Genomic DNA, 22,786 nt, shown 5'->3' on the forward strand with positions numbered 1-22,786 from the left:
CTTAGAATCAATGATTTCTGTAAGCATCCATGGTTCCTTTCAGAACCTATTTAGAAGCCAAAATCTGCACTAAGTGTACACTTTGGTACTGAACTGTCATTGCTTCCAGCCTGCTTAACAGAGCTAGAAAAATATGTATGTATATATACATCTGTATCAATTTCTAGATCTGTTAGGTGTTATGTATTTGTGTGTGTGAATTGTATGTGTATATGTATGTATATACTATGTATGTATCTCCTTGAGTTCATATAGATACTTCCATTACAACACCAACACCAGATTCATTCTAGTCTTTCTCCTTTCTTATTTATTACTCGTCCAACAGTTAAGAAATCTGACTTTGACTATTATAATCTTTTTACTTATGTGCTTAATTTCTAGAATACACAAGGTAGTTCCAGAGTTCTTCATAATTTCCCAATGAAAAACTACTAACCAGAGTACAGTATTTGTATACAGTTCCTTTATAGTATTAAAAGTACATAAAATACTGGTTTACAAAGGTTAGTTATTTGCTCCCCCTTTTAGGGTGGTTGTATTACTCACTTGTAATGTATTTGTGTTTCATAATTCCTGCTCACTCCTTGTTAATGTTATTTGAAATATTAGCATAGGTCTAAAAGTTGAAACTGTACAAACATGTCACTCCCTATTCTTTCTCATTCTCTTCCTCCTGTCCTTTCTATCTTGTTTGCACCTATCCCCTATAAGTAATCTATCTTTGGTTTATCCTTGTTTCCTTTTGAATAAATGAATAAATGGGTGTTTATTATATCTCATTTCTTACATGAAATGTAATATAGTTAATCCTATCCTCCCCACCCCGCCCCACCCTTTATAGTATATCCTGGAAACTATGCCAGTTCATGGAGATCTTCCTCAAAAAAGTTTTTTAAAGGCTGCATAATACTCTACTGTGGGAATATACCATAGTCAGTTCAATTATTCTTATTTGTATGGGCATTTAGGTCATTTCCAATCTTTTGCCATTACAGTGCTGTAATTGAATAACCTGTACACGTGTATTTTTTTATTGGGATGTATATTCCTTCAGGTAAACTCCCAGAAGTAGGATGCTGGGTCAAAAATATATATATATATGCATATACATATGCATATCTATTCTTATTAGATATTGTCAAATTCTCCTGAAGGATTGTACCAGTTTGTTTCCCCACCAGAAATGTATGAGTGCCTCTTCCCACAGCCTTGCCAGCACAATGTGTTTACCATGCTTTTTTAATTTTTGCCATCTCTGATAAGTTTTTTTAAAATGGGATGTTAGAGTAATTTTAATTTGCATCTCTCTAGCTATAAGTGAGATTGAATATCTTTTCATAGGTTTAAGGGAAGTTTGAGATTCTTTTTATGAATAGCCTATTTCATTCCATTTTATTATTGGGTTTTTGGTCTTTTCTCAAATTTTTGGTCTTTTCTCAAATTTTAAGAATCTGTCATTTTTTAACTTTATATATTCTATAAATATTCTATCCCAATTATTAGTTGCCTCTGGCTTTGATTATGGAGTTCTTTGTAATACAGAAAGCTTCCTTTTATATATAGTGAACTTTGCTTATTGATTTTCAATTTTGTTAGTAGTTAGAAAGCCTTTCTCTATACTGAGGTCAAAGATGCGTTCATGTTGTTTTTGTAGTGCTTCATTTTAAAATGTATTGTTTCATTTTAAAATTTAAAGATTCCTCATCCACTTGGAGTATATTCTTGTGCATTTGTGAGGTCAAGATCTAATTTTAGTTAAATCTTTATGATATTAAGCCATCCTAATCAGAAGTCTGCTTTTGTATTTTTGGGGTGTTAAATTTTTTCTCATAGGTTTTGCATATTTCTTGTTAAACTTCTTCCTAAATAGTCAGTCATCTTTGTTGCTATTAAAATGAGGTTTTCTCTATCATGTGCTGGTTATTTCAGGATATGAAGGCAGTTTCTGTATGTTAATTCTGTCTCCTGCTATCTTACTAAATTCTTCAAAGTTTTATCATTGATTCTCAAGAATTTCCTAGGTGTACCATAATATCATTTGCAAAGAGATGACTTTTATCAATTTTTGTGGTTATTTTTCTTGTCTAATTGTATTCCTTAATACCTCTAATACAATATTGAACAGTAGTAGAATAAATGGATATCCTTGCTTTATTCTCAGAGCAATGTCTCCAGGGTTTTAAATAAGCCCCTGACTTTAGGACCAAGGTAAACATGTTAAAAACAAAACATAAATTCCTAATTTTTTAAAAATAAAACATTTGGCTGTGCCAGGCCTTAGTTACAACACGCTGGATGTTCAGTCTGTAGTTGCAGCATGTGAACTCTTAGTTGCAGCGTTTGGGATCTAGTTCCCTGACCAGGGATAGAACCTAGACTCCCTGCATTGGGAGCATGGAATTTTAGCAACTGGACCACCAAGGAAGTCCCCATAAATTCCCAGCTCTCCTAAGAGCTTTTATCAGAAGTAGGCGTTGAATTTTGTTGAAAGATTCTTCAGCATTTTATCAGTGAGGGCAAACTAATATAAAGAATTGTTAACATCAGAACTCTCAGGTGTAGAAGTAGCAACTGCAGGTAGAAACTGACTACCCACAAGGCTGAGAGAATAAGTGAATAAGGGAAAGACATCTCAGAGGAGGGGCCCAGAGGCTGAAATCAGATCTTTGAGGAGATAACAGCTGCTAGTTTCAGGGAAGAGCAACATACCAAGCTTCCCATCGCCACAGTGAAGACAAATTTTGCAAACCCATGATTGAACTTCTGCATGAAAAGTCCCTTGGTGATATGTAGCCCTTTACCCCCACAAGAATCCACTGTTAGTAATAATTGGTTTTAGTTATTTACATTTTACTTCATTTCCCTATAGTTTCCAAATTTTCTATGTTTATCCCACATTACTTTGATAACTGGAGAACTGAGTGGGGAATAGAAGTATCTCTAAATAAGATAAATTAGCTGTCATGCTTGGGCCTCAGGGATGTGAGAACTTTTCAGACCAAAAGCCTTGGGCTACATCACAAGAAACACTTACTAAATTATTGCACGTGGACATAGAACTCTTATTCACATCTTGTGTTTTTTTAATGGAGATGTTCTGTTCTAAACTTTGTTTTCTTGTAAGTGTAAGTCCTCTTTGGGAGTGTCTTATTTTTCTTATCAGCTGAATTCACATTGCGTAATATTTAGAAAAAAAAGTTGTGTACTATGTAGAATATCAAGGATGACAAGTATAACTTTACACTAAGTCTGAACTCTGATGTATCTTTATAACTGATTGATGTCATCCAAATACACCAAAAATGAATTTCACTCAGAATCCAGCAGTATTTTCCTGATCTCATGATAGTTATACACCTGAAGTTATTTTATTCCTGCTTTTATTTTATATATATATTAATATATAATATCTAAATTATATTTAGATATAAAGATTTATATTATTATATATATAACTGCTTTTAGAATTCCATGACTAATCTTAGTTGATGTGAAATGGTTAGATCAGTAGCAACTATGAATTTACCCATGTAACCATGACTGAAAATAAAGTTCCTAAATAATACTTCAAGAATATATAATTATTATGCCCTGATTTTAATAAAAAGAAATATTGTATCAACATTCAAACAACTAAGATCATGGCATCTGGTCCCATCACTTCATGGCAATTAGATGGGCAAACAATGGAAACAGATTTTATTTTCTTGGGTTCCAAAATCATTGCAGATGGTGACTGCAGCCATAAAATTAAAAGATGCTCGTTGGAAGAAAAGCTATGACAAACCTAGACAGCATATTAAAAAGCAGAGGATTACTTCGCTGACAAAAGCCCGTATAGTCAAAGCTATAGTTTTCCAGTAGTCATGTATGGATGTGACAGTTGGGCCATAAAGGCTGAGCATCTAAGAATTGATGCTTTTGAACTGTGGTGTTGGAGAAGACAATTCTTGAGAGTGCCTTGGACTGCAAGGAGATCAAACCAATCAATTCTAAAGGAAATCAGTCCCGAATATTCACCGGAAGGACTGATGCTGAAGCTCAAATACTTTGGCTACCTGATGCAAAGAGCTGACTCACTAGAAAAAACACTGATGCTGGCTGGCAAAGATTGACGGCAGGAGAAGGGGACGACAGAGGATAAGTTGGTAGCATCACTGACAATGGACATGAGTTTTGACATCGGGAACTGGTGGACATCCACAAGATGGTGAAGGACAGGGAAGCCTGGTGTGCTGCAGTACACAGGGTCGCAGAGTCGGACACAACTGAGCGACTGAACACCACCACCTTTGTATCAAGTACTGCAAAGAAAATAATATGGAAAGAATGCAAGTATTGATACTAATTAGGTAAAGTATTTGCAAATGGTTAAAGCAGATCTAACTGAAGATGCAACTGAGAATGAAAAGGTGTGTATGTGGGAATATGGTTATATAAGGAATGTCTACTTTTCCACTTAGTTTTGCTATGAACCTAAAACTGCTCTTTAAAAGAAAGTTAAAAAAAAAACCTAAAATGTGGACAGTGGTTTGACTTAATAGATTGACAAGGTATGTCCCTTAACCATGAATCTAATAATACTAAGTTTGATATAAAACCCCCTAAATATATTTGCTGTGAGAGAATATTAATCTGTGTATGAACAGTTATATGCATTACCATACCAATAAATTTCCCAAAACATCATTTAAATATAGTTACATTCTCAAAGGGTTACTCTGAGAAGATAATGTCACTTTCCCAGTTGATTTTAAACAGGTTTCTTTTCATTCTATCTTATTTGAATGCTACAGTAGGCATCGACTATGAGATGCTCCAAGGAAGACAACTGGGAATCTTAAGTATAAATTTTACTACAGGCCTTGCTTTCTCCAATAGGAGGAACTGAAGAAGCAGGCATGGGACTTCCCTGGTGGTTCAGTGGTTAAGATTCTGCACTTACAATGCAGGATGTGTGAGTTTGATCCCTCTTGGGGGAACTTAAGATACCACGTGCCACACTGCCAAAAACACAAAAAGAGCTGCCGTTCTGTGCCATCTCTTAAGGGGTGCTGGTAGTGCCATCATGCTGAAATGGAGAAAGATCCTGACAACAGCCATCTCTTGTCACATTACACACTTTCATTACTAACTTATGACTTCCCTGCTGTGGACTTAGAGCCATTAGAAAACTAGGAAGGTTCAAGATTAAGAGCAATTTCAGATATTAATCTGAAGTAATGTGTGTAAGAAAAAAACAGGGCAAGCATGAAAACTGGAAAGCCAAGATATTGGTAATATACTGCATTTGTGAGTTTATTAAGTCTTAAAAGAGTACTATGTTAACAGGGTTTCCCAGGTGGTGAAGTGGTAAAGAATCCACTTGCCAATGCAGGCGATCAAAGAGATGTGGGTTTGATCCCTGGGTCAGGAAGATCCCCTGGAGTAGAAAATGGCAACCCACTCCAGTATTCTTGCTTGAGAGACCCCATGGAGAGAGTAGCCTGCTGAGCTAATAGTCCTTGAGGTTGCAGAGTCAGACATGACTGAGCATACATCCACACATAAAATATGTTATCAGTAATTAGTAGTGATGTAATAGAAGTAACAGATCAGAGACATTGCTAAGGAATTCATTGGCTGAATCACTGATGGAAGCATCCCAGATGACTAGGGGGTCTGGATCTAGGTACCTGGAGAATAGTAGATGCTAAAGAGAAAAAAAACTGGCACGCACGCACGCGCACACACACACACACACACACACACACACACACACACACATATATATATACAGGATAACTTTTAAAGTTTAAGAAAAACCTTCAGTCAAGATTTAGGAAAATCCACAGAGGGTTTTCAAGGGGAAATGGGGTCAACATAAGGCACAATTGTATAACAGTAATTACCACTGGTGTGGGAGTTAATGAACTATTATGCCTCTTAAGTGTTTTCACATCTGTTGTAAAGTGTTGATATGTATCTGAACTTACACTGCCTACAGCTCATGAAATGGATGCCCGTGGAGTAGAAGACACTGTGCCAAGAACTTACAGCAAGGAATGAAAAACTCAAGTGGTAGATTTATATGCAAATATGTCAGTAATTTTTTTTTTGTTTAAATTTTGAGAAATCTTTGCTTTACACAGCAGTAAAATTTATTATACATTGCCTTTGTGTGGGTTCAGTCACTAAGTCATGTCTGGCGTTTTTGCAACCCCCTTGACTAGCCCACCAGGCTCGTCCATCCATGTAATTTTCCAGGCAAGAATACTGGAGAGGGTTACCATTACGAAACTACTCCATGTCATGTTTTCTAGTTGGCTTTCCTGGTGGCTCAGATGGCAAAGCGGAGAAGGCAATGGCACCCCACTCCAGTACTTTTGCCTAGAAAATCCCATGGACAGAGGAGCCTGGTAGGCTGCAGTCCATGGGGTCACTAGAGTCAGACATGACTAAGCGACTTCACTTTCCCTTTTCACTTTCATGCATTGGAGAAGGAAATGGCAACCCACTCCAGTGTTCTTGCCTGGAGAATCCCAGGGACGGGAAGCCTGGTTGGCTGCTGTCTATGGGGTCACACAGAGTCGGGCACTACTGAAGCGACACAGCAGCAGCAGATGGCAAAGAATCTGCCTGCAATGCAGGAGACCAGGGTTTGATCCCTGGGTTGGGAAGATTCCCCTGCAGACAGGAATGGCTACCCACTTTAGTATTTTTGGAGAATTCCATGGACAGAGGCAGGCTACAGTCCACGGGTTGCAAAGAGGCAGACACGACTGAATGAGCACTTTCTAACTGAACTAATATTCCTATGAAAAGACAAAGACTGGCAGCCTGGACTTTTTTTTCAAAACAACCATAGGAAATTTTCTGGTGGTCCAGTGGCTCAGCCTCCATGTTTCCACTGGAGGGGGCATACGTTTAATCCCTGGTCAGGGAGTTAAGATATTACATGCTGCACAGCCAAAAAAGCCAATCATATACTATGTATAAGAGACATACCTTAAATATGAGGTTATGAGCAGGCTGACAGCAATAAGCATGGTAAAATGTACCACGTGAATACCACCCCCCAAAAAAATCCTGATGTAGCTATTTTACTATTTTAAAAATATTCATTTGGTTGTGTCAGGTCTTGGTTGTGGCATGCAGGATCTCCCGCTGCAGTATGTGAGCTCAGTAACTGCTGCACTGGGGCTTATTTGCCCTGCAGCATATGTGATCTTAGTTCCCCAAAGATGGAACCCAAGTCCCCTGAACTGTAAGGTGGACTCTTAACCCCTGGATCACCAGGAAGCCCCTGTAGCTATTTTAATTTCAGTCAAAGTAGACATAAAGCCAGGAGCATTACCAAAGGCTCTTCATTTTACCCTTTCATAATGATACAAGGTTTAACTCACCAGGAAAACAATTCTGTATTAGACAACTAATAACAGCTTCAAGATATATGAAGCAAAAACTGCCAGGATTATTAAAAGGAGGAGAAATAGGCAAATCTACATTCATACAGGTAGAGGTATTTTTCTAACTGATAGAACCAACAAACGAGAAAAAAAGAATAGGGGTACAGGATATTTGAACAAAAATAATCATTTAATTGACATATATTAAAACAATGCCTCCACACTGCATAAAATTAAGTTCTCATGAAACATTTACAAAAATTGACCACTGCTTATCCATAAAAAATAACCCTCATCAAATGTTAAAGAATAAAAAATACACAATATATTTTTAATCACAGTAAAATAATTTTAGAGATCACTAACAAAAAAGATAACCCCAAAACCCTCTATGTTTAGAAGTAAAATATATGTGAAAGAATAAATTATAATGAAAATTTAAAAATATTTTAAATCAAGTAACAGTGAAGGAATACCATATCCCAATGTGTGGAATGCTGTGAAAGCTGAGTTTAGAAGAAACTTACGGTGTTAAGTACATACATTAGAAAAGATAAAAGTCAGCAGGCCTTACCTGAATGGTGGTAAACTGGAAAGAGGCAGCAAATTAAGCCCAAAGTCAAGATGGCTCAGTGGTAAAGAATCCGCCTGCCAATGCAGGAGATGTGGGTTCAGTTTCTGAGTTAGGAAGATCCCCCGGAGAAGGAAATGACAACCCACTCCAGTATTCTTGCCTGGGAAATCCCATGGACAGAGGAGCCTCGGGGGCTACAGACCATGGGGTCACAAAGAGTCTCAGCGACTAAGCAACAACCTGTACTCTTAACATTTATAACATTCTGGAGAAATCCAATAAACAGCAGTATTCACTTCAAAACTTCAGATAACAGACTATAAAATAAGCCTGATATATTTATCCAAACAGTAAATGTAAAACCCCTGTTTAGGAACCTCCATGGTTCCTAAAGGTTTAAACTGCCATTATAGGTTGAATCCTCTAATTCAGTTATGAGTGGGAAGCATCATGTACAGTTACACCACAGCTATTATAAAAGATAAAAAGACACTGAAGGTCTGGACTAAATCCAGCAGTTAAAGTAACTGTGAAATTACGTAAAAAGCCACTGAAATTTAATAAAACAGAACAAGCAGATTTAATCAGGAGATACCTGATCTGACAACAACAAATCAATGTGTGCTTTTAGAAAGGAATTATTATAAACTGTTTCTCCATGGAAACATAAAACTGAATTTTTGGAATCTTTATACTTACTTCTGCATGAAATTTATGTAATTCTCTAAACACACTTAAATTATCCAAACATGGCAGTTAATTGTACTACTTTTGATTTTGTTGTTAAGATTATGTTTAAGTGTAATAATGTCTTAATAGTATTATATGTTCCCTCAGTGGTTATTTTTAATGTGTTCAATTCCCCTCCTCTTTAAAAATGGATTAACTTAATAATAAATAACAGCAACTGACTTATGAGCTGAAAATAGTGACAAGCTTAACTACAAAGCTTATGCTTTAAACAAGATTCAACATCTTTTATTTACATATTTATGACATACATTAATGGTCTTACCCAATTAACTAAATCTAATAACAGTGGTGACAATGGAACATAAAGACAATTCCAAATTTTAGATTGAAATACATTTTCACTAACTGAAACATACGATTAAACAAGCAGCCATTATAAAGCTGTAGACTGTTATGTCAATCCACTTAAAATTCAAAGTCAGCCACACAGCTACCGAAACAATGGGAAATGTGCAAATGCAAATATTACATATGCAGGTATAGCACATGCATGGCATCACATTTATTTTTCTTTTAAGCCACTTAAAGTAAACTGGAATAAGCATTTTAATAATATATATACATCAAGGCACATTCTTTTCTTGTGCTTTAGGAATGATTTACATGTGATTTGCTTATATCTTAATTTTACACCTTATATTAGTTTATTCTAATACTTAGAAGTTTAATTTTAACAATTATAACTTGAGTGGTAGTATCCCAGGAGAGAAATGTGATATCTCCCCATGGTTATTTTGAAAAATTAGAAAATTAGATAGCTTACAGAGGTGGGAATTTAAAAATCAAACACACAAATTAAGTTTTCAGGCAACTTTTAAAAAGAATTTACTTTTAACAATTTGGTGGGCCATAATCAATTCCTTTAAGTAGTATACTATAATGAGGGTTGAACTGAAGAATTTTCAATATTCTGAAATTACTTGACAATCATATGGTATCCACAGGACTGCTGTAGATATCTATATTGCTATCCTATTTCTAAACTGCAGTTTTTTAACAAAATTGAACAATTAAACATGATACAAAAGCTGCAAACAACCAAACCTAGTTTTAACCTTTTACCCCCCCATTTATTTTCTTGTTATCAAGGAGAAATTTCCCATCAACAGAGATTATTAACAGTGTTCTTTGCTCATGGTCAATTTACTTGCCTTGAAGGTTAGCATAGTAAGGCTTAATAGGCATTTCATGCATTTGAATTGCATTTGAAAAATTAGCTATTCATTTAAGGGTTCCCCATACAGATTAAGTACACTGTGCAAACTTGATTACAACATGTAACTCATTAAGTGCTTTACAACAGAATAAAGAATACCTGACTTTATAAAGGGATAAAATAAATAGTAAGTCAAGAATCACAGATGTGAAGCATTTAAAAAAATGTAACATACCTATGCATCCTACTAAAATGTTTTGTATTAGAATTTTTAACCCATAAACAGGGCAAATGAAATCACAGAACCTCTATATTTTGAAAATAAAAGAGAAAGCCAATTAGTACAGCCTTTTAAATTCAAAGTATATATAATCAAGTCAAAATGCAAATAAAACTGTACGGTTTTTAATTTAGTACAGTTCTTTTTTAAACATTAATTCGTAAGAAGTATACCATGATAATCCACTGCCACCAAATAGATTTGTTTTCAATTTGTTTACAGTAAATGGACTTTTCTACAGAACCATTAGCTAGACAAATCGTTGTATGTTAAAACACCACCAAATAGCCCAGAGCCTGTACATACAAACTCCAGGCAGATAGTCATACAGTATTGTAAACAAATGTTCTGTGAGTTCAATATACATGAGACGTCGCTTCTTTTTATCTCTATTACTACATTCATTCTGTTTCTGAAATATGTGCCACCTCTACTTCAACAGTTTGAATAGCTTCTGCGACTTCAGAGAGCTTCTGTCCTTGCTGCTGTGCCAACACATAATTAACCACTTGCATAATACTTTGGTCAGAGAGTGTAGATACTGACGGACATTCTTCAGTCGCTGCAACAGCTTCAAGAGCTTCCATAGTTTCTCCCGTCACTACCACAGTTTCAAGTTCTTGAGGACCACTGTTTTCTTGTTCCTGCATATCTGCTGTTAAGATGCTAACAGCATGCTCCACTTGAGTTCCCTGGTTATGAAACTGAAGGGTATCTTTTTCCAGCATGATCTTGCAAGGCACATAATCTCTGTGGAATTTAGTCATATGTTTACGGAGTGTTCTAGCATCTATGTAGGCTTCACTACACACAGGACAAACATAAGGCCGTTCACCTGTATGTGTTCTGACGTGGCGTTTCAGAGATCGGGCATCAGCCCAAGCAACTCCACATGTTAAGCACTCAAATGGCTTAACTCCTAGTAAAAGGAAAAAAAAAAAAGGAAAAGAGAGGGGTGTGTGTGTGTGTGTGTGTGGTGAGGTCCAAGTACCAAAATTTATTACAGCTGCCTGATAAATAATGCTTTAAAGTACAGTATCCCATAAACCTTACTATCTTGACTATGGCCATCTTTTAGTTAGGGACAAATGGTTTCCCCTAGAATAAAGCAGATTCTGGATATAACCTCTAAAGATGTTCCTATGGATAGAAGTTACTCTGAGACAATTTTGAGTTTCTGTGAAAGTCCCTTTACACCTTCCCAGCAATCCTATAATCCTAGGATAAAAAAACAGAAGCTCAAGTAATCCATTCCAGAATAAAAATATTAATACAGAATATTAAGCTCACTAAGAAAGGAATCTACCTATCTACACAACAATTAGGTAGTCAGATTCACAATCACTGCTATTATTTGAACACATTTTCCATAATATGGGATTAATCTCTCATTAAGGAAGATAAGATAACAGACAAGAGGCATGGAAAAGGAAGAATCACTACTGGACTGGTCTGTATTCTATTTAAAGGTCTATCTATTAAACTCCATGAAGTGTAGTTACCTCCATGGTTGTTCATGTGTCTTCTATACTCTCTCAGCTGAGTGAATTTTCTTCCACATTGTTCACACACCCGTTCCAGGTTTTGCTTTGCTCGTCCTTTTTTTCCATGGGTAGCTTTCTTTACATGCCTTCTGAACAATGCTTTTTCGTAAAATTCTTTGCCACATATATTACACCTAAAATAGACGAAAAACACAAATTAGGAATACCTTTTCCTAAACACCAAAACCGTACTAATGGACTAACAAAACATATATTACACCTAAAATAGACGAAAAACACAAATTACCTTTTCCTAAACACCAAAACCGTACTAATGGACTAACAATTAATCCAAGTACATACATATCTCAATTAAGCTCAGATTCGCCCCAGATTTACCCACCTGTACGGCTCAGTGACAGAATGAGATTTCACATGGGAATACCAGTCTTTCTTCCAACTATAGCATTTATCACAAAATTGGCACTGGAATGGCTTCACACCAAGATGTTTGTTCATGTGCTGGCGAAGGTCTCTAGCTTCAAAGAAACTTTTCTCACATCTGCAATAACAAAGTCCATTCACCCAAATGGATGGATCATCTTATTCTTTTAAAAGAAGTTTCCAAGAACTCAGTATATTCCTGGGTTTCCAGAACTCTACAAGATGATCCCAATTTAAAACAAAACAAAATCTTAGTATTGCAATCTTGCATCAAGGCTGGAGTGTGTTAAGTTCGTTTAGTTCCAGAGTACTAGAAACATTTTAGAAAGAATCCTGCAAAGCTCCCAAAGGTTATCATAAAGGTGATTATCTTCTAGCTTCTCCTCAACTCCTTGGGATGTGCCCTTTTTACATCCATTTTCACCCTCTCCCATTCTGTTCATCTGCTGGGGGTAGGATTTACTCCTGCCCATAAGGATGGAGCAACTGACTTAGGTGTAGGTCAATCAGAGCACAGCATTCTCTTGGCCACTGTGATTGATCCACATAAGACCATAAGACCAAATGCCTTAGCCAGATTCAATGGGAGTGACCTCAGGGCTTTTACAGGAACATGAGAAATGCAGCTTGACAATTTGGGAATTGAGGGAATGTGGGGCTGAAACCATTGCCACTGTCTTATCCACATTGAGCCTCACAGACATCAAGTGCTAATAAATCTGAAATCAATTTACATTAAACCATTCAGACTCCTAGTTCATTCAAGCCAGTTTAAACTGGGTTTTCTTACATTTGCAGCTATAAAGGTATGCATAATAAACTACTTTTCTTTTAAAATAAGACTGAGTAAGGGGACTCCCTGCGGTCCAGTGTTAAGACCTCCCCTTCCAATGCAGGGGGTTGTGGGTTTGATTCCTGGTCAGGGAGCTAAGATCCCACATGCCTCAGGGCCAAAAAACCAAAATATAAAACAGAAGCAATACTGAAACGAATTCAAAAAAGGCTTTAAAAATGGTACACATCAAAAAATCTGTAAAAAATAAAAATAAGACTGATCAGAGTGACATCAGCAAATATGGGCAGAGTTGGTAACTCCAAAAGCCCAAGCTTCCACAAAATCAGTAGACAAAGTGGCAAAAACAGTCAGAATCAATTTTACTGGTGCTCTGGAAACTGATTAAAAGTTTACAGCAACCAGGTAATTATTTAATTAAAAAGAAAATTGTTGAATCCTGGTAAAAGAGCTTTGTGGCATTTCAATTCACCCTGACCCCATCCCCTGGCTCCTCAGCTCAGTAGACACAGAATTCATTCTCTCTATGGGTTCACAGTATTAGAGGGACTTAAACCGAACTGTAGTTGTTTTGAACTACCTGGTACCTCTCAAAGTGCTTGCTTTTATGTAGCCAAATTCCCCCAGTGCTGAGGACTTGGGAGTGGTGGGGAGAGTAGACAGGAGGGATTGGTTGGAAACATTTAGAGGTAAAGGTATTAGCCACAGCTGCTGGGGCAAGGAATGGCAGTTGGGAGGAAAGGCTGAAGAATGAGATACTTCAGGAAATAAGACCTTTGAAAAACTCTCCCATATTCCCAGGCAAATTATTTGCCCAGGGCTGGCACACGCTCAGAAAAGAGCTGAAAATGCTCCATGCTCTCACTGATGGCTGACTCTGCACAAAAAGAAAGAGAAGACCATGGCAGGATTGTAAACTGCCTGGCTGAGTGTTGAAGGCATTCTGGAATCAGTGGTGATGCTTGCACAACACTGAATGTACCGAGAGCCACTGAACTGAACACTTTAACATGATAAATGCTATGTTATATGAACTTTATAAAAGGGATCTCAGGAGGTTCTGGGAGAAGAGGGAGAGGAAAGGAGTCTGAAGAAAAAGAGAAATGAGCAACAAGTCCAGTACTTCAGAAGAATTGCCTATAAAGAATCTCTGCCTGGCACCAAGGGACCATTCATTCCTATAGTCCCTACCCCTAGGTCGCACATTTGAAGAATTTCTTTAAGGCATTTAAAATGAATGATTCATATGGTATGAGATTTATAATGCAAATAAAACTGCTAAATAAATAGGAACACCTAGACAAAGGCAAACTGATTAAAATCAAGAGTAAACAAATAGTATTTTTTTTTTAAGTAAAATAATAGTTTACTATTAGATTCAACTATTCTCTTTTTTCAGTTTTACTGAGGTGTAACTGACAAAACTGTAAGGTATTTAATGTGTAAAACATGATGATTCAGTATGTGTGTATACACACACACATGCACATTGTGAAAGGATTCCTACCATTTGTTAATTAACACATCCATCACCTCAGATATGTATGTGTGTATGTTTATATAATTACATATGAATATTCAATATCCACTTCCTTAGCAGAGTTCAATTACAGTTGAACTTTGAAAGTGACACATTATCAAGTGATACTGTATCAAACTATATCTAATCAACTTCAGCCACCTCAAATATTTTCCTTTGAAACAACTTTCAAATGAACTGAGTAAGAACATAAATTAATTGAATGGTTCACATACTAAATACTTACTGAGTACAATGATAGCCTCGAACCTCAGGCTTTGGTTGGTGTTTCTTTAGGTGCTTGCTAAGCCCAGAGCCTCTATGAAAAGACTTTCCACAAACTGAGCAAAGGTACTTGGACTCTCCTATAAGAATTAAAAAGCATGTCACAAATCCAGTGATCGGGTGCTCTTCTAACAATACTTTATGTCATACTTCAGAAGCTACTTTATCAAGTGAACACAGAAGCTATGACTTTTGGCACCCACCTTCTAAGAATAACAAACTATGTCAAATATCCTATTTCCTCTCAGTATAGTACTAGTGAGGCCACTACTGCCCAAAGAATTTGGGAGGTTTGCATGGTCATCTGGATTATAACAGTGTACAGTTGTATACAAGTTCTACAGCAGATTATCTACCCTTCATCAGCCACTTCTACGTAACTGCTTTAAACATGTGAAAATTAGTATATGTGGACTAAAAATTCTAATAAAATTATAAACCACATACTTGTTGACAGCTACATCTGCTTATTGCTTAACTTTTTTAAAAATTAATTTTTTTTAATTGGAAGATAATTACTTTATAATATTGTGGTGGATTTAGCCATACATTGACATGAAGCAGACATGTGCACTAATTAAAAAAAAGTTTAAAAAACTTTTATACAAATAAGATAGCTCTAAAACTAGATGTAAGAACAACTTTTAAGCTTTACTCTCATTAATTAAAAAAACTGCACATATACAGTCTTATAGCATAATCAATACACTGGGAAAGCTAACAGTATATAACATGTAACTATGTCAATATAAATTTCTCATTACCTGTGTGAATACTCATATGTTCTTGAAGACTCCTTTTGGTAACAAATGACTTCACACATAGTTCACACTGGAACTGCTTCTGTGATTGATGGAGACTCTGGTGTAATTTTAGACCGTGTTTGTAGATGAAAGTCTTTCCACAGACCTAAAGCAGCATGGGTATTTAAACAAGTAAAACAGAAAAAGAGTTAAGGGCTGTTTCTGAAGAATGAAGATAGAGAAGCTAGTATGCTATTTTAAATTAAAACCTTAAATTATAAACAAAATAACAACGTTTAAGTTGAAACAAGGGCCTAAGATTTTAAGCTCGTTGATTATCTCCTGATTCCGTATGTAACAAATATTTCTATTTTTCTTACAACCATGTAATCTGTGGAAGACCTTAAAACAGTACCAAAAAACCCTCACACTGTCTTTTCTGAAACTGGTAAACAATATACATTAAAAGAGACATGGAAGCTTAGTCAAGAACAATATACTCATTCACATCTATACCAACTAAAACAGTGCTTCTCAAACTCTGATGAAGTACCAGTTTTTTTTCCTTTCTTCAATCTATTAGGGATTTTTGTTAAACACAATAAAGATGTCAAACAATGTCAAAATACCATGACAGTTTCTACATGCTTACTCTCCATTTTTTTTACTTATCTTCCATGGACCACGCATCTTGAGTAGGGCTACAGTTGAAGACCAGAGGTCCAATTAACATTTAACTTTTAAATATATGAATACAATGATGCTTAGGACTTGGCTTCAAAATAACTGAAGGGAAGGGGTAGGAAGGGAGTGAGTGACAGTACATATAAAACACAACTAACCATAGATAACCAACAAGGACCTACTGCATAGCACAGGGAACTACACTCAGTATCTTCTAATAACCTATAATAGAAGAGAATCTAAAAAAGAATGAATAAATAGCTGAATAACTTTGCTGTATAGCTAAAACACAAAATTATAAATCAACTGTATTTCAATAAAATTTTTTTAGTTAAAAAAACTCACAAATGACCATGTGTTGATAACTACTAAAGCTGGGTAAAGGGTACATAAGGGTTTATTCTATTCTTTGACATTCTTTTTTCACATAATACAATGCTTAAAAAAACAAGAGAGAAAAACATTAAAAATGTTACTGGTTCCAAAACTATCAATAAAAATAGTGGGTCATCCTTATATGCAAAGCTACAGGTGCTGCTAGAAATTTTTCACTGTTTCAAATAGCCCAAATCTGGCTTATCACAGGATTCTGAACCAGCAATCACATTTTGACATTTAGTCTTCAGCTCTGGAGAAGGACACAGACTTTAGGCAGAATTTCTGCTAAGATTTAAGTCACAGGTTCCTTACCAAGCCAGGCTGGCCCTGCCAAACATGAAGGTATGATTTAGAAGTTGGTTATTCTCACCAGCAACACTCTGAATTCCATCAAGTCTCCTTAACACTCTAAACAGATTTATTTCAAACTACAACTTCAGACAACAAATTAAAGAGCAAAAATGGGAATCATCCTTGACCTAGGCAACAAACTGAAAAAGTTAGGACTTTATGGGATATTTTACTAAAGTGATGTGGCTCCAGATTCAACCAGTCTTACTGTCAGTTATATTCCAGTCTTCTTTAAATAACAAAATAAATATAATGACTTTACCTGGCATGCATGTGGTTTTACACCTGTGTGCTTTAACATATGTATTCGAAGAGAATATAATTTAGGCAATGTCCTTCCACATATGGAACATATAAATTCTCGTTTGGTTCTGCCCTTCTCAGACGTTGACCCTGGTGCCTCATTCGATGCGGAACTGGAAGAGGACGAAGTAGGTGCATCTTTCCTGGTATGTCGAATAAGGTGGGCTCGCAAGGAGGCACTGTACTGAAACTGTTTCTTACACAACTAAAAGAAAAAGTAAGTTCTGCCTCAATGTATTTTCATTACAAATGTTAAGTGAAATGCAACTCATATTTCAACTTGCCATTTGTCTGTTACAATTACATAAACACATACACTCTATACACTCACAGTATACCAGGTACCAGATTATACAGATAAAAGGGACAGACCCAGTCTCTACTCTGCAGGGGTTTATAATCTAACCACAGAAAAAGGATTTATATGTAAACAGGTGAAATAGTTAAGAAGGGGGAGTAATCAGAGTAAGGAAAAGCCTCAGCACTGAGGCTGGGTCTTAAAGGAATGGTAAGACAGACAAAAGGAAGCACACTATCATTACATGAATACTAACAGTTGTTAGGTGGAGCAACACAGGGGCTTGAAAAAGTGGGAGGATAAAACTGTGATAGTCCTTGGGACTTGTTTGCTTTTCATTTTTACATTGTGCTTGTTTTTTATGTTTCATTTATTTGGCTGCGCTATCTTCGCTGTGACAGACAGGATTCCGGTCTTAGCTGCGGCATGTGAGGTCTAGTTCCCCCACCAGGGGTTGCACCTGCCCCGTGCACTGGGCGTGTGGAGTCTCGCCACTGGACAGCAAGGAAGGTCCAGTCCTTGAGCTTTATCCTGTACTTGCTAAGTATTGCTGAAAGCCTCTGCTCTTTATTTTAAAATCAAAGTTATACACAGTCACGATCCATAAGACTTTTTTTAAAATAAATAAAACTGGCCTGTTGGTCCACTACTTCTACTTTTTTGACACTTTCTTAATGATCATCTCTGCGATTCTGAGTAATATGAATAATAGGAGGTGAGTCTCTACACCTTTCACTCTCTACACATACACAGTTCCTTTCATTACCATACTTGCTCAAGACAGCTTTATCATCATTTTGGTGAGATCAGTTTCAGTGCTTACATTATTTGGATGATGTACATGTTATTACAGCTGGACAATATAGTACAGTATGATTTTCTTCCCTTTCCTTTTGCTTTCCCTTTAACTTCTCTTCGTATTTAGTGCTAATTTGTTGTCAAACATTCCCTCAATTGTTGGCTGAGAGAAGGTTTAAACACATCACCTTGTGGGATATCTCCGTCAAAGCACTATGCTGTGTTCCAAACTGGGGCAACTGTTTCACAGATTGGACCCCATGTTTTCCATATTTTGGTGGAATACCTCTACCAACAGCTTCCCGAGAAAGGGAATTTAGGGGGTAAAACTCTGCAGACCTTGCAAGTCTTGAAACTGTTCTTACTGTACCATCGCAAATATAGTCTGACTATTGACTTCAAGTTAGAAATCATTTCCTTTTATAATATTAAAAATATTGTGCCTTTATCTTCTAGCTTCCACTGTTGCTGCTGAAATGTCTGAAGCTATTCTAACCCTTTTCCTTTCTCTCTTCCAATTTGTAAGATTGTCTTTGTCTCCTGATTCAGAAATTTCATAATGCATTTGGTAAAGAATTATTTTAAAACCATGATTCTGAACATGTGACATGCCCTTTTAACAAGGAAACGTCTATGTTCAAGTTCTAAAATGTTTTTTTCATTGCATTAATGATTTCTCTTCATGCTGTTTATAGAATTACTTGGACATTAGAATACAACTAGACCAATCCTCAGTTTCTTTCACTCCCATTCTTACCTTGTGTTTTCTTTCTTTTCTGAGTGATTTAGTCAATTATGTTTCCTAACTTTTCAGAGACTTTTTTATGTTATACATTTTATTCCTAAAAAACTATTCTGTTTTCTTAAAGTTTCCTTTTAAAAACATAGTACATGATTATTGTTTCACTGACATAATCTTTTCCTTTATCTCTAATATAAATCATACTTGTGGTTTGGGTTTTATGTGCATTTTTTTTTTTTTTTTTTAGTTTTCTTCTAACTGCATAGTCTTGAATTCCTCAAAGTTGTTTTTTGCTTGAAATATTTGTTATGAGTCTGTATACCTGATGTTTATTCACATTTCAGAGTAAGATATTTAAAAACTGACTGGAACTTGTGTATAAGTAGGGAAGTAAAACGGTCAACCCCTGGCTTTAGTGAGTGGTATCTTTAGGTCTTTTTTTTTTTACTGCGCTTCAGATTTCTCATCTCTAAGAAATCTTTCTATTTTAAGGTTAAGGGTTTGGCTGTTAACATTCCAGGACTTGAGGAGAGAAAGAGCACTTACAATATTCAGTATAGAAGCTTCTACTTTCCCTTGTTGGGTATACCACACTGATACATTCACCCTCATTATCCACAGTGTTCTCTAGAGCAGTAGTTTTATCTTTTTCAGAGAGTAGAAGACAGATCTTTGACTGAAGGCATGGTGGTAGTGATTCACTTGCTCTTTCTAACCATCAGCCTTACCTCTACTTTCAAGGTCACTAGTACCATTAATTCCTGAGCCTCCTGGTAGTTCTGCAATACAATTTGGATTGATTCTTAGCTTTCCATGCTGAAAGCCTGGGAATGAGCCCTTTCAAATCTACTGAATCAGTGACTCCATCTAGAGACTTCCATGGCAGTCCAGTGGTTAAGACCCCACACTTCCATTGAAGGGAGCATAGGTCTGATCCCTGGTCGGGGAACTAGGATTCGAGTGCTATGTGGTACAGTCAAAAAAAAAAAAGACTACATTAATGTATCAGAGGCCAGAATTTAGTTGCTATGGTCTCCTGTTCTTTTTGCCTCTCTATGAACTTTCTAGAAAGATCATTTTACTGTCATCTTTCTACAGTAGAAGCAGAGGTAAGTCACTGAACATTTTTTGACAAGAACATGACATGTATGAATCAGCAGATAACTATGACAGCAATATAAGGGAGAAGGAGAATACAAATGGTAGCATAATAACAAAGCCGTAAACTAGATTCTATTTATAAAGAAGTTAGAGCCATTTATAATTAGCTTTCCAGATACTTACTGGACACTTGTAATCTCTAGCTCTTTCATGTTTCAGTATGTGCTTTATAAGGGCATATCGTCTCTGAAAAACCATTCCACATTCCCCACATTTATGGGATGCTTCTTCTTCTGTATTCTCTTTAGCATCCCTTTTCGGCTGTTTCATCTTTTTTCCTCTTTGAACTAATTTCTGAGCCACCTGATTAAGGAACAGAAAACACAATCCAAATTTAACTATCTCAAATTCACATTACCTTATTAATAACATTGGTATTTAAAACATTAAATTGCTTTCCTGCACCCATTCCCCTCCCCCTCAAAATATTTTTCACCATAAGTTTATCAATAGAATGCTTTCAACTTAAAGCTAAAACTACAAAGGTGAACTCTTTCTTCATCATACCTGTTGAACTGCTGACTTGGGAATAGCTTTCCGTTTCTGCAGCTTCTTCTCCATTCCTTTGTGTAGTCGGATATATCCCCCTTCATTAACAGAACGCTGCCGAAGTCTGCTTCTGTAAGTATCATCATCGGGGCTATGGTCCATCAGTGCTGTCGGTTCAGCTAGATTTTCCTCATCTTTCGAGGACGGGTCAAGGTCCTGCCTATGCTCTGAAATGTCTTCAGCACAGATATCCTCAGCTGCTGTATCATTTCCCATATCAGTGTTTCCTGGAGAGCTACTGATTACATTCTCTTGTGAAGGCTTAGGATGAGTACTAGAAACTGTGCTATCTTCTCTGCTGTTTAAAGTTTTCAGTTCTGTCTGGTTGTTTTTTGTTACTAAATCAACAGACTCCATTTCAGGATGGGAATCAGTTACACAGCCCACAGGTGACGCGGTGGCTTCAGCCTGTGAAGAAACCTGGGGCCCAGGTTGTTGTCCCAGCTCTCCATTCTGCTCTGGCAATTCTCCATTCATCAGTAGTACGATCTCACAATCCCCAAGTTCAGTGGATAAAGTTGTTGTGGTTCCCGTGTTGTTAGCCACGGGAGGTGCTGTACCTCCACTTTGTTCTTGTAAGTCCTGTGTAGATGCAACTGTTTGTACTTCACCCTTCTTATACACTGTTAGCTGCTTCTCTTCCATTAGTTTATGCACACTTTCACAGATTTCTAAAACTTCTGACATAAAAAGATGACGAGCCAAGATGGCTACATCAGCCATGCTACAGAAGTCAAAACTTAGCACAGAAGTATAGGCAAATTCCAGTAAAGGAAGGAAACTAGCCTTACAAAAACCTATGCGAAACAAGGAAGATGAAAGACAAAAAAGTCAAATCACCACTAAAACACCTTGTAAAAACAACTAATGTATCATTATGACAATATAAAATACAATATAAAGGCAAATATAACCATTTATTCTGCAATTAAAACACTCTGGAATTGTTTTGAGCTCTGGCTGCTTATTAAGCCTTGACTAACTCACTTCCATGAGTCGTGTCTCTCAATACCTAAAATAGAAAATAATATCACACTTACTACCTCAAAGAGTTGTTGTAAGGCAGTCATTTTCAAACTGTACTCCTTAGAACCCCGGGGGTTCCTCAAATTTCCCTCAAGAAACAGCTGCTGGAGAATGGAGGGTACAAAAAGAGAGGGAGGCAGGTGAGTAGGCAGGGTCCAACCAACCCGTCCCCTAACCTCACTGCAGTAAACACAGCTGTGCATTTCAAAACAGAAGCTCATATAAAAATGTGATTGTAAACAAAGTATTCTATTACTAAAAATTTTAAAACAAGGTCTATAGCAGAGGGTCAGGAAAGTTTTTCTGTCAAGAATCAGATAATAAATACTGCAGGCAATAAGGCATCTGTTTCAACTACTTAATTCTGCCATTGTAGCTGGAAAGAGAAACCAAGTATTGTAACATGTATGTAAAGGAGGGTGGCTATGTCACAATATAACTTAATGAAGGAAAAAAAGGGAGGACTGCCCTTCGGGCTATAGTTTGCTCATCTTTGGTCTAAGGAATAAGACAAATTACTACACACCAGGCATTAGGTTCCCATTTTATGTGAGACAATAAGATCAGTTCCATGCTAAGTTCTCAGTACTTCACATTCAAAAACCATTGTTAATATTCCCATGATTCAGAAATTAGAAGATTACATGGTTGTAAGTCCAATTCCATCTCCATAACCAGACCGAATTAACAATTTGTACAGCTTTTTAAGAGTCTCTTTATACAGCCCAATAAATACTCTTCTGTCTCCTTCTTACAACAGGTATTGTATTACACACACTTTACTGTGCCCTTGCTTTTCTTATATGTAATAATTTATCTTAAGAGATCTTTTATTAAAAATGACAGAGGGCCAAAGCAAAGTTTAAAGCAAAGCAAAGTTTAAAAACTCATGTTTGCAGTATTTTTCAGTGTTGACTGAAGATACATAAAATGTGGTCCTTTTACATAGGCAAATAAGGGATAAACAAGTAACAAGCATACAAGGAAGCCTTAACCTATGAGATGTACTAGGAGTCAGGTTGAAAGCTGGGGAGACTACACATCAACATGACTAACATCGCTAATTCAGTCATT

At 36.5% G+C, this 22,786-nt stretch overlaps 1 protein-coding gene and 1 long non-coding RNA gene across 4 annotated transcripts in view; one reads left to right on the top strand and one right to left on the bottom strand.

Moving 5' to 3' along the window:
- The first annotated feature begins 4,057 nt into the window (after positions 1–4,057).
- On the top strand, positions 4,058–17,422 carry LOC123333219. Its single transcript, XR_006550432.2, has 2 exons — positions 4,058–6,083; positions 17,220–17,422. It is a non-coding gene; the product is annotated as an uncharacterized LOC123333219 (long non-coding RNA).
- Positions 7,563–22,786, bottom strand: part of ZBTB11 (zinc finger and BTB domain containing 11) — a 36,364-nt gene continuing 21,140 nt past the window's right edge. For 2 of the 3 annotated variants that reach the window (XM_025283151.3, XM_025283163.2), the window contains 8 exons: positions 20,645–21,483; positions 20,261–20,440; positions 17,098–17,343; positions 15,444–15,588; positions 14,642–14,759; positions 12,042–12,200; positions 11,657–11,832; positions 8,916–11,073 (listed from right to left, as the gene is read on the bottom strand). In XM_025283151.3, the coding sequence (XP_025138936.1) occupies positions 10,556–11,073; positions 11,657–11,832; positions 12,042–12,200; positions 14,642–14,759; positions 15,444–15,588; positions 17,098–17,343; positions 20,261–20,440; positions 20,645–21,483 (2,381 nt within the window). In that variant the 3' untranslated portion in view covers positions 8,916–10,555. Of the gene's footprint in view, positions 8,040–8,915; positions 11,074–11,656; positions 11,833–12,041; positions 12,201–14,641; positions 14,760–15,443; positions 15,589–17,097; positions 17,344–20,260; positions 20,441–20,644; positions 21,484–22,786 lie in introns of those variants that run through there. The other variant, XM_006050469.4, reaches the window with a different exon arrangement.

This window comes from Bubalus bubalis, chromosome 1, assembly GCF_019923935.1.
Source record: "Bubalus bubalis isolate 160015118507 breed Murrah chromosome 1, NDDB_SH_1, whole genome shotgun sequence".
NCBI lineage: Eukaryota > Metazoa > Chordata > Mammalia > Artiodactyla > Bovidae > Bubalus > Bubalus bubalis.